The 11,815-nt window shown below is 42.8% G+C and overlaps 2 protein-coding genes across 4 annotated transcripts in view; both read left to right on the forward strand.

Moving 5' to 3' along the window:
* Positions 1–2,984, forward strand: part of LOC123181995 (RAN GTPase-activating protein 2) — a 3,408-nt gene extending 424 nt beyond the window's left edge. Inside the window, exons 2-3 of one of the 2 annotated variants that reach the window (XM_044594425.1) lie at positions 1–123; positions 971–2,984. In XM_044594425.1, coding sequence (XP_044450360.1) covers positions 1,002–2,669 — 1,668 coding nt within the window. In that variant the 5' untranslated portion in view covers positions 1–123; positions 971–1,001 and the 3' untranslated portion in view covers positions 2,670–2,984. The remainder of the gene's footprint in view (positions 124–970) is intronic. The other variant, XM_044594424.1, reaches the window with a different exon arrangement.
* Positions 2,985–4,477: 1,493 nt separating this feature from the next.
* On the forward strand, positions 4,478–10,780 carry LOC123181996 (uncharacterized). Of its 2 annotated transcripts, none has more exons than XM_044594426.1 (9): positions 4,478–4,751; positions 5,145–5,355; positions 5,479–5,592; positions 6,048–7,036; positions 8,039–8,212; positions 8,304–8,420; positions 8,691–8,870; positions 9,343–9,389; positions 10,153–10,780. In XM_044594426.1, the coding sequence occupies exons 1-9, from the start codon at positions 4,701–4,703 to the stop codon at positions 10,496–10,498; spliced, it is 2,229 nt and encodes a 742-aa protein (XP_044450361.1). In that variant the 5' UTR covers positions 4,478–4,700; the 3' UTR covers positions 10,499–10,780. The 2 variants fall into 2 exon arrangements, with proteins under 2 accessions (XP_044450361.1, XP_044450363.1); XM_044594428.1 differs by having other exon boundaries at positions 6,075–7,036.
* Positions 10,781–11,815: the final 1,035 nt, after the last annotated feature.

Genomic DNA, 11,815 nt, shown 5'->3' on the forward strand with positions numbered 1-11,815 from the left:
GTCGGGCCGCCCCACCTCCCATCGACGCAGCCGGCCTCGCTGGAAGCCACCGCCTCCCGCCTCGAGTCCGTCGCCGCGGCCGTTGTCCCTCAAGTATAGACGGGGCCGGCGTCTGGATCCAAGGTAAGGAGAGCGGGCATCTTATTTCTGGGTTGGTTCGTCTGCAAATCCTTCTTATTGCTTTTCAAATCAAAGGAATGTGTATAAATTTGGTTGTCCCGTGTATTTTTTAGGGTTGTCCCGTATGTTTCTATCTCCCCGCTGACACGGGCATTGGGCGGTAACGTTTATGTGCTGAACGAGTTACTTATATTTCAACTAATCCATGTCTGGAGTAGTTAGACGCCGTGTATGTGTCTGGCTTAGTTTCGTCTTCATTTTTTTTTCCTGCTCAAGTAAGATTGGAGATGCGACGAGAGATCTGAGTTATTTATGTTTTAGCCGATTGAACTGGCACTCTTAAATCACAATCGTACTTATATACAAGAAGTTGAAGTTATCGTGTTTTGAAAGCAATATCTGCCCAGTAGGACTGCTGGTTCTGTACTAGTGCCATCCAGTCCAGCAACCGTAGACAATGATAGCAAACGTAGTAACATCACACATTATTTATTCTCGTGCTAGGCTGAGCTCCTGTTATTCTGTAATTGCTAATTGTACCATTGGTTTCCTCTGTAAACTGACCAGTTTGAGCAAAATACGAATCGATCAAGTTGTTGTTCTCCGTTTTCTTGAATGAAAATGGGGGCCATGTGCCCACTTTAAGAAGAAGAAAAATGATGTTATTGTTACACTGTAGACTTAACTATGTTTTGCTAAGTGGTGTTTAGCTGTATCCTTGTTGGTACTAGTGTTTGCTACTTCAGGGACAGGCCCTCCAATTGCTCCACTAATTTCGTTGTTTACTCAATATTGTATTGCTTTCTGTAATTTGGGATCATGCTAATGCCTGTTCTGGGTGATTTACCAGTAGGTTGCGGTGTGAAGTGCCACCTTTCCACATGGAATCAACAGCGGAAGGTCTCCAGCCCCGAACATTCTCCGTCAAACTGTGGCCACCGAGTGAAAGCACTCGTCTGATGCTTGTAGAGAGGATGACCAAGAACCTGTCCGCTGAGTGCATCTTCTCTCGCAAGTATGGCATTTTGAGCAAAGAAGAGGCTCATGAGAATGCTAAGAGGATCGAAGAGGTGTGCTTTGCTTCTGCGGAGGAGCATTTCAAGAAGGAGCCTGATGGTGATGGTAGTTCTGCTGTCCAGCTATACGCAAAAGAAACTAGCAAGCTGATGCTTGAAGTCCTGAAAAAAGGCCCAAGGACAACCGAGGAACCAGAAGCACCTGTTGTTGATACACCTCTTGAGCCTGCTGATACTGTGTTTGACATATCTGGTGGCAAGCGCGCTTTCATTGAGGCAGAAGAAGCAAAGGAACTTCTCAGTCCACTAACAAAACCAGGAAACTCGTATAAAAGGATTTGTTTCAGCAACAGGAGCTTTGGTATTGGTGCTGCCAATGTTGCTGGCCCAATTCTTGAATCAATAAAATCGCAGCTCACAGAGGTAGATATCTCAGATTTTGTCGCTGGAAGACCCGAGGACGAAGCCCTTGATGTGATGCGCATATTCTCCAAAGCTTTAGCAGGGTCTGTACTGAGTTACCTGAACATCTCTGACAATGCTTTAGGTGAGAAGGGTGTGCGAGCATTCACAGAGCTGCTGAAATCACAGGGCGACCTGGAAGAGCTATATGTTATGAACGATGGCATATCAGAGGAAGCTGCAAAAGCTCTATCTGAGCTTATTCCTTCAACTGAGAAGCTTAAGGTTCTCCACTTCCACAACAATATGACTGGTGATGAAGGTGCTATGCCAATTGCTGAGATGGTTAAGCGTTCTCCAAACCTAGAGAGCTTCAGGTGCTCCGCGACAAGGATAGGCTCTGATGGTGGAGTGGCACTGGCTGAGGCATTAGGGACATGTACTCGTCTGAAGAAACTTGATATCAGGGACAACTTATTTGGTGTGGAGGCAGGGGTAGCTCTCAGCAAAACCCTTCCAAAGCTCGGTGGCCTCGTTGAGCTCTATCTCAGTGACCTCAATCTTGAGAATGAGGGTACAATAGCAATAGTGAATGTCCTCAAACAGTCAGCGCCTCAGTTGGAGGTCCTTGAAATGGCAGGAAATGAAATAACTGCCAAAGCAGCCAAAGCTGTAGCAGAATGCTTAACGGCAATGCAGTCGCTCAAGAAGCTGACCTTAGCTGAGAATGAGCTGAAGGATGATGGAGCAGTGACAATCGCAAAATCTCTGCAGGAAGGTCACCCGGATCTGAAGGAGCTTGACGTGAGCACGAATCTGTTTCAGAGGTCTGGAGCCCGGTGCTTTGCTCAAGCAGTCACAAACAAGCCAGGTTTCGTGTTGCTGAACATCAATTCGAATTTCATCTCCAACAAAGGGGTCGATGAGGTGAAGGAGATCCTGAAGGGAGGCAAGAACTCGCTGGAGGTGCTTGGCCCGCTGGATGAGAACGACCCCGAGGGGGACCCTGAAGATGGCGAGGACGAGGAGGATGGGGAGGATGCCGATGACGAGGAGAAGGACGGGGACGATAACGGCGACGGTGGCCTGGGCTCGAAGCTGCAGGGCTTGAAGGTGGAGGAGGAGGACTAGTCGTGTCTAGGGTTGTGGCAAGATTAGCTCCTGTCTTTTGCTCCGGTTAGCTTCTGAAATGTTCGCCGTACGGGCTAAAATTTTCACATGAAGAGAACTCACCGTGGCTCAATTGTTTTGAACCGAGTCAAGCACAAGCAGCCAGTTGGGCGGTTTATCTGTACTTCTGTACCAACTTCCGTTGAACATTTTTTTCCTTCATGTTTTTAACACTGTCGCTGAGATATTTTGGGAACCTACACTATGCCGTGATGCGGTATCCGCAGGATCCATGAGTTGACTATATAAGATGCGGCCGATGGGCCTTTTTCATTATTCTGACCCTTTCAGCAAACTTTGTCACAAAATGAACTCGACATGAAAGTATTTCACGATCTGACCCTTTTTAGCAACGCCATAGCCCGCGGCTGTTCTGCCCAACATAGCAACGCCGAGGTAGCTAGCGCTTTTATCCAACAAAGAAACGCCGAGGTAGCTCGCGTTTTGGACCATGTAAGAAACACCATAGGCGTTGGCGTTTCTGACCAAGAAACAAACGCCATATGTCTTGGCGTTGCGGCCCTGGTTACCGAGTAGTTTCTTACCTAGGCGTTTCTAAGAAGGCCGGAAACGCCGCTAGCCTTGGCGTTTCTGGCCCGGCGTCTCTGGCAGCTGAGGAGGAAGACCCTGACGAGGCAGCGAGTGGGTTGGCTGCTAGCGAAGAAACGCCAAGGCCTATGGCGTTTCTCACCTGGTCCGAAACGCGAGCTACCTCGGCGTTTCTTTGTTGGATAGAAGCGCTAGCTACCTCGACGTTGCTATATTGGGCAGAAACGCCGCGAGCTATGACGTTTCTAAAAGGATCTAGATCGTGAAATACTTTTATGTCGAGTTTATTTTGTGGCAAAGTTGGGTCAAAATAGTGATTTCGGCCCGGCCGATGTCGGCAGTGGCAGACTGATCCAAGCACCGTGTGCGTGTGGTTTCTATGTATCTACAGATACAGAATAATGATATGATACAGTCTGCATGGGCACTGCCGCTGAGTTGGACGAGCCAACGGCCCAGAGCGACAGTTCGCCTTTTGTATTCTCCGCCGTAAAGGTTGTATACATGTCGTAGATTGTTCTATATGTTGGTACCACGTACTACTTCCTTCGTGGCTAAGACATGATTAATGCCGCCGCGGCTCCCCGGTTCACACGTCCCGTCGCCCTCTTCCGTTTCCTTGAATTGAATCATACAGCTGCATGCTCTTTCTTTGGGGTAATCAAATTTTGCAACTGGGATCTTCCTCTGAGCTCCATTTCAGTATGTGGCGCTTCGATTAGTTTTGAAATCGTCCTTTGATAACGCAATGGCGGTCCAATTCAGTCACCTTTTATTCTTTTTCGAGAACATCCTCTGCCTTTACTTGCCATGTACTTTTACGCAGTTTTCTTCTTGAGAAAGACAATCCCTTTTCTAAGTCAATTGGGGCAATCTTATATCTAAGTTTTATGATTCCAACGAAGATCGAGCAGTTTCGTATATTTTAGAAATATACCGTGCTAACTTTAGTTGACCAGGAAATCACTAATAGTTACTGTTACCTTTGTTCCTAATTATAAGATGTTTTGGATATTTTAATATGAACTGTATACAGATTGAAATGAGTGAACAAACGCATTAAAACATGTCTATGTACATCTGATTCATGAAAAATTAGAACATCTCATACTATTGGAAACGGACGGAGTATATTATGAAAAGAGGATGCAAGGAGGGCCTAAACGTAAAACCTACGCGCTGCCCAGCCGGTAAAACCACACCGCTCGAGCCAGGGCGGGTCTCTCTAGTCTCGGCCTCTATCTCGGGTGCAGCCTCCTCTCTCGTTCGCCTTCTTCACTCCAACTCGCCTCCTCCCCTCCCTCCCTCCCCTCCAATCCCGCGATCAGAGGAATCCCCCAAACCCTAATCCCTCCCCCCTCCGCGCAGCCGGAACCATCCACCTGTGTCCGGGTTCCTCTGCTTCTTAGCCGATCCTGGTTCCTTGGCTTCTAGGGTTCGGAGATGGGCGACCACATGACCGTCTTCCGCTCACTCCGCGAGCTCTTCCCCCAGGTACGCCCGATCCGCCTTTCCGTCTCGCATGGGGGTACTGGTGTTGCTCGGATGAGGAACGGGGGATGATTGGAATTTTTTTGTTCGGCGGCGATGCGAGGGTTTGGGTCATTGGTAATTTCACCTGCCGGAGGAAACTTGTTACAGATTGGGAATAGCGATTTCCATTCGGACGTGTACTAGGATTCTACCGTGAGGCGGGGCGGGGTCTGATTTTAGTCACTTGCGGAACTAGGATTATTTCTAGATCGATTCATACTGTCTCTGGAAGAGTTCGATTATTCTTGTTAGGGGAATTGTTGTGCCTTCTGCATGGGCAATCCGCCATTCAGTGTTCGATTTGTCCATGGCTGCGGTGGAAGCAGTGACACCTTTTGTGTGCCCTTTCTGCAGGTTGATCCCCGCATGCTGAAGGCTGTCGCGATAGAGCACCATAAAGATGCCGATTCCGCTGTGGTTGCCGTCCTTGATGAAGTCATGCCATCTATGATAGGTTCGGTTGAAGTCTCCAGCCTCCATCAGGAGGCTGCGGTATCCAAGGACGATTTTTTCAGAAGCTTATCTGCGAATCACGATGCACCTGAAACAGGAAGTTCATCTGCTGGTAAGTATGAAGACTGATATTCATGGATCCTTGTATGCTGGAGGCTGTCGCCATAGAGCAACTTAAAGATGTTGATTTCACGGTTGGTAGCCGTCCTTGACGAAGTCATGCTATCCATGGCAGGTCCAGTCGGAATTTCTGGTGCCCATCATGAACCTGCGGAATTTACAAAAGATTTATTCAGAAATTTATCTGCTAATCATACTGTGGGTGAGACGGGAACTTCATCATCTGCTGGTAAGTAAAAAGATTGAGATTATGGGCCAATCTATGCTTAGTGTAAAAGACGCTCCATCAGGGTGCTTCTATTGATTATCTTAGATCTAATCGAAATGTTTGCATGCATAGGTTTTATCGTTGTGTAGGGATAGTGTTTGGGATCTTCTGGGTTTAGGATAAGCTGTGGGCCCAAAGTTAACTCATGTAGCAGTAAGCACTTGGTGGTCTGGGTAGAAACATAGTACTGCCAGTTTTGCAATTTAACTTATTACAATTATACAAGTGTTAAGTAACGACCCAAAGGCCGTGTTATATGGGCTTTCTTATTCTTGACTTAAATTTCTATCTTGCTCATTGAGCTCATGTGGGTTTAACTTCAGCGCTAATCTGTACAAAGTCCTTATCTTCAATAAATTGCAAGAACATTTTCTCTGATATATAATACTCATTAGAACCTTTCCCGTTTTCTGAAGTTATGCTAATGAATGGAGTCAAATCAGGTTCTGATATTCATGTTGATGAAGCTAACGGAAATGTTGATTCTGCAATCACAACTGACATGCAAGAAAATGTTGTGGGTGAACTAGATGTGACTTCATCATTACAATTGATGAATGGACAACTAGATTTTCCTTCCTGTTCTGTGCCTGCACTTAATGATAAGCAGTGTGATTTGGCCGTTCAAGATTTCTTAAACGCGTGTAATGGTCGGTCTTTGTGGAGTGAATACATTGGTGAATCACTCCTGGGGAAAAATGGCAATGACAGCATAAATCTTAATGTTGCTCAAGTCCATGCGCATGATGTGGACATCACAGGCCCATTTGGGGAATCCATCTCTGACGCTGAACATCAGCAGCGCACTATGACCCTTGAAGATTTCTTAAAATCGTGTTACTCAGATCATTCAGCTAATCAAGTTGGAAATGGTGGATCTTTATCAAGTGAATATATTGTTCAATCACTCATGAGGAAAAATGGGAGCGACAGCATAAATCTTAACGTTGCACAAGTCCAAGAGCAAGATTTTGACATCACAGTCCCAGTTGGCGATTGCATTTCCCAGGATAATCCTTTGAAGCTTCCTTGTTATCATGCAGATGTGGATAACTCCTTTTGTTCCAAGACTTCTACTGGTGTTCCTGACAGTGTAGTCTCACCTAAATTTCTCAGTACTGAAAAAGACACCCTTGCACCTGCGCTGGATTTTCCTATTCCAGACACCCAAGAATCCTTTGTTGGTTCTGGTGGAGTCTTAGTACACATGGATAACAATTGTGCTGACGTTGATTACAACTCCGAGGATAGAGTTGAGCATGGTGACACATTCTTGTCTTCTTCAAGTGAGTTGATACCTGATTTGAATTCGAATCACTTTGCCTCCATGGCTTCAACTCATTCAAGCCACTCTGTTAGTATTGAGTCACTTGAGGATTCCATTGCTGATGCAAAAAACAAAAAGGTACTCCAATTATGTGAACTCCCACGCTGGCTTTTTTCAAAACATTTGTTGTATATACACTTTCTTGGGCACATTACTCTCATGTGGTTGCATGCGTGTATGGGTACATGTGCCTGTGGTTATGTGGATTATACTTAGTTGCACACCCTTTCCTTTATCTTGAAAAAATTGCATGGCATGGATATTTACATCTAGGTTGATGACTTGCTTACCAAATGTAAGAAGAAGAAAAATGAAGCCACTTTGGCATTTTGATCTATATACTACAATAGATTATGTTTCATGCACTGAATAACTGAAATGAAGTGAAAGAAGGATCATGCTAAAAATACCATTTCAGTCAACGGATTCAGAAGCACTTATAGCAGAAATGAGTAGTAGGAATTACTGATATGATCGTATGGAGATTCAGCTGCATTTCTTGAAGCAATGTGCATTTGTTGCTAGCTGACTTGTTGTAGTCACTAGTCAAGTCCAGGCTGTAGTAGGTTGACTGGAATCACTCTGGGTCATTGTCAGTGATTCTCGGCATATTAGCCACTTGCATCCCCTTGATGGCATGCCAAACTTGTAGTAGAAAATAAACTGCCTTATTGCTGGTCTAGGAGCCACACTTCGATCCATCCTAGACTAACTTTTTGCAAGCCGCATTCTACCTACAGTTTCCTCATATTTTGAACAGTTAACAACTCTTTCAGTGTCTAAGGAGCTAAAAACTAGGCACTGGCACCCTTAAGGTCTGTACTAGTGTACTAGGGAGATATAATCTTAAAACTTTCTGAAGTTGCCATAGAGATAATCATCTGCCACATCAATTTTTTTTCCTGTGCAAGAAACTGAATCGACCATGATTTATCTGTTTTAGTTTACTCTCTGAATTAAAAAAAAACTATGTACACTGATTAATTTAAGATGCAAAATGCACCTTGTATATTATAGTGACTGATTCGCCAATAACTGCTGAAGTTGGACACTTATTCTTCTGCTGTGACATTAATGCAGAACGATCTGTTACCCTCACTTGAGCTGGTTACTAAGATGATAGAGGATGTAGAACTTCTTGAAGAAAAAGCTAAAGTAGCCAAGCGTGAATCATCTATTTCTGGTACAAGCATTCTCACCAAAGTTGAGGAGCTCAAAGAAATGTTGAATCATGCAAAAGAAGCAAATGATATGGTTTGTCCTTTTATCCCCTGATCAAACTTTATAAAAGAGAGAACTCTTTAGTTGCTTAGCCTAAAGGAGCCATCAATTGTGCTATATGCAGCATGCTGGTGAGGTTTTCGGCGAGAGATCTATTTTGACCACGGAGGCGCGGGAGCTCCAATCTCGACTTCAGAGGTTGTCAGACGAGAGGAATAGTTATCTTGTTGTTATTGAAGAGGTATTATCTTAATGCTTTGTTTGATGGTATTTTCTTCATCTGCTGAGCTTCCTGACAGAACATGGAATGGATGGTCCATCATGTTTTATTTGTCTTCAGTTGTTTGTCCTTTAATGACGTTGTTACACAAACTAATTTTATGAGAAAGCATAATTACCTAGTACAAGTTTAAAAAATTAAAGTTCATATTGGATATATTGAGTTGCAGAAGTATTTTAGATTATAAAAGTTGAGTTGCATCTAAACACATCTCCGATCTGATCTATATAGATACGGCAAACTCTCGAGGAAAGATTGGTTGCTGCACAACAGGAATATGAAGCAGCTGTGAAGGAAAAAGACGAAAAGGAAGCTTCTGCTCAGGCACTACTTAGTGAACAGGAAAAGGAGATGAACTCCATTGTTGAAGAATCAAGAAAGTTGCAGAAAGAAGCGGAGGAGAATTTGAAGGTATTTCCGTGCAGCCTTTATATGCTTTACCTTTGTGTCTGTAACTTTCCTGATAATAAATAATATAAATTTGGACTGCTATCAACATCTGATACTGAATATCATTATTTACTGTATAATAAAATCTTTTATGGGTACTACTCAATCTGTATAATAACATCTGATAATAGTTAATCCCTTTAAAGGTAAAAATGCTTCTTTATGTTTGATACTCCCTCCGTTCCATATTAAGCGTCGCTGATTTAAAGTTTGTACTAAATCAGTGAAACGTAATATGGAACAGAGGGATTACTGATTATCATTATTTATGCTGTCTTAGAAAAGGTTTTATGGGTAGTGTTGTTCTTATGGAGTTTATACACATCTGTCTTTTAGCACTGCTAGAAGTAGTACGTGTTGGGAGCCCATATTATGAATTAGTTTGAAATTGATTTCAATTGTTAATGGTGCATGTGTATTGTTGGATGTGCAGCTGAAGGAGTTCTTGGTTGAGCGGGGTCGAATTGTTGATACACTACAGTAAGTTATCATTTCATGTCAGCTACTTGTCGCTAAAGTTTTCCATAGCAAGACTGCCCTATAGCTTATTTAACTAATTATCTCTGAAATTAAACTGAATTTTGATGACTCTGGAACTTCAGATTATCTTGTGCCATCTTTGGAAGTTAACAACATGCTTACTACTCTTGCACCTTTTAATGTCAGCATTATGCTTATGTAGTTTGGCTATTTTTCAGACAATATATAATAGTCTTCTCAGTGAAGCAAGAAATGACATTGTAAATAAGCTGATTCTTGTGTAGCACTTCTGTTCAGAAATAAGTGACATTTTAGAACTCCCCTGGGTGGACAACTAATATACCACCTCTTTACACTAATATGAATTGAACTGCAAAAACGTCTTACATTAGCTTACAGAGACAGCAAAAACATTTTTTTTTTGCAAACTATTCTTTCTGAGAAGGCAAGGGGAATATGTTCTATTAGAGTTTTCATGCAAACTATTTTTGCAATATTATCGCCCCGACATATTAGTACAAAGAATAACGTTAAAGTTAGACATTGGGAAGTGGGAACCATGCCCATGTTTTCAACATCATCTATTTACAAATCGTGAGTATTCCATTTGTTTTTGTTTGTTTGTTATTTCAGTGTGATGTTTGGAAATGTTCAGGCATCTAATCTGAAGGATCAGTCAAACTATAAATATTTAGATTCTTGATTGATAATGCTGTGTCAGTTTATAGACGGAGTACTGAAACATATCCTTGTCCTTATGCAGAGGTGAGATGGCTGTCATTTGCGAGGATGTGTCTCAACTCAAGCAAATAGTGGATGAGCGCTTATCTTGGAGCAAGTTGCAGCGATCAACAATGTCAAGTCTCTCCTCTTCGCTGCATTCTTCGCTTCACAGGAGTGCTAGTTCGTCAGACAGGACCACTGAAGCCGTTGAGTCTAAAGATAAACATACAGTCACTGAAGTTGCAAGGCCAGTGGCTGAGGATCCGGATGTCGACGGGAGAAAGGTTGAAATGTTAGATGGCTGTGACAGTGAAGGTGCAAGCTCAGTGGGCGAAGACAACAGCAAGCAGCGGGGTTCCAACGAGGATGGCTGGGAACTGTGCTGAACTGAAGATGGCTGAAGATCGTCAGGGTTTGCCTGAGTTTGCTCCATATAAATAAATAAAAATGGCGGTAATAATCATTTAGAACGTCTCTATTTTGTGCGAGCAAAATTAGTGAACTTACGGGACTTGTCATGGAATTGCTTTGCCTTTTGGGAGGCGACTGAATATCAGTATTTGAGATAAGATAAAATGGTGCTGACATGATATGTATATATCGAGATTCTAGCTTAATCTATAGTATAAATAAATGATTAGTGCCATGTCAATGCCAATTTTACTGCACAGTCGCTTAGTCTGAGCACATAGAAGCTTTACACAATGTACTCAGTGCGTTCACATTTTATTTATTGTAGCAGTACATGAAGTTCTAGCTTTGTCCTAACTCAAAACTCCTTTCATGAAAATATATGTAGTAGTAGATGCTAATATGTTTTCTATAAACTTGAATCAAATGTAACAGAATTTTACCTAAGACAAAGAACTTCAAGCGAATTGAAAACAGAACGAGTAATCTGAAATTCTGGGGAGGGGACGGGGCTAGCACCTCTGTACCTTGTACCCACACGGGCTGTGTGTGTGTGTCTTCAGATTACAAATTGTAAAGGCTTTTACAAATTGTAAAGGCTTTTAGACGTGGTGTTTAGGCTCCTAGGTGCATATGCATCCATTGCCAATTTCCGCTTTTAGTCGCGGTGTTTTGGCTCCTAGGTGCATATGCACCCATTGTCTAAATAAAAAGTTAAAAAATCCGGAACAAAAATCCCGCGGGTATATCTGGACATTCTTCGTGCATGCACAAAGTTTCGGTGAAATACGACGTTTTTTTGGCTTGTGTAAAAAAAAAAAGAAATGCACAATAAATAATTGTAATGAACCATCAGAAATTGTCCTTTTTTACATAAGCCAGAAAAAACCTCGTTTTTCACCAAAAACTTTGTGCACACACATAAAGTGTTCGGATATACACGCGGGGTTTTTGTTCCGAATTTTTTAACTTTTCAAAATGTGTATTTAGAAAATGGGTGCATATGCACCATTGCCAATTTCCGCTTTTCCATCTTTTTAATTGTAGCCGATACCTTTAAGCTACATATTTTCTACCATTTTTACTGTAGCATGATCCTACAAACTCTATACCTTGTAATTTGTGTGTGTGTGTGTGTGTCATGGAGGGGTATTACATCATGGGCAACGACCATGCGTGTAAAAAATGTGAAGTGAGGATTGTAGCATGATCCGCATGACGTGGGGCGTGTGTGAAGTGAGGCCGCTCCGGACATTGACAATGAGAAGTTAAAAGCCGTTATCTTCCCTCCC

This window comes from Triticum aestivum, chromosome 1D (genome assembly GCF_018294505.1).
Source record: "Triticum aestivum cultivar Chinese Spring chromosome 1D, IWGSC CS RefSeq v2.1, whole genome shotgun sequence".
Classification (NCBI taxonomy): Eukaryota; Viridiplantae; Streptophyta; class Magnoliopsida; order Poales; family Poaceae; genus Triticum; species Triticum aestivum.

What these genes read in the sequence shown, in the direction of transcription:
- LOC123181996 (XM_044594426.1), top strand. Translation starts at nt 4,701, where the DNA reads ATGGGCGACCACATGACCGTCTTCCGCTCACTCCGCGAGCTCTTCCCC. An exon ending in ATCTTGTTGTTATTGAAGAG is followed by an intron (nt 8,421 to 8,690) that starts GTATTATCTTAA and finishes TGATCTATATAG; the next exon opens with ATACGGCAAACTCTCGAGGA. An exon ending in CGAATTGTTGATACACTACA is followed by an intron (nt 9,390 to 10,152) that starts GTAAGTTATCAT and finishes GTCCTTATGCAG; the next exon opens with AGGTGAGATGGCTGTCATTT.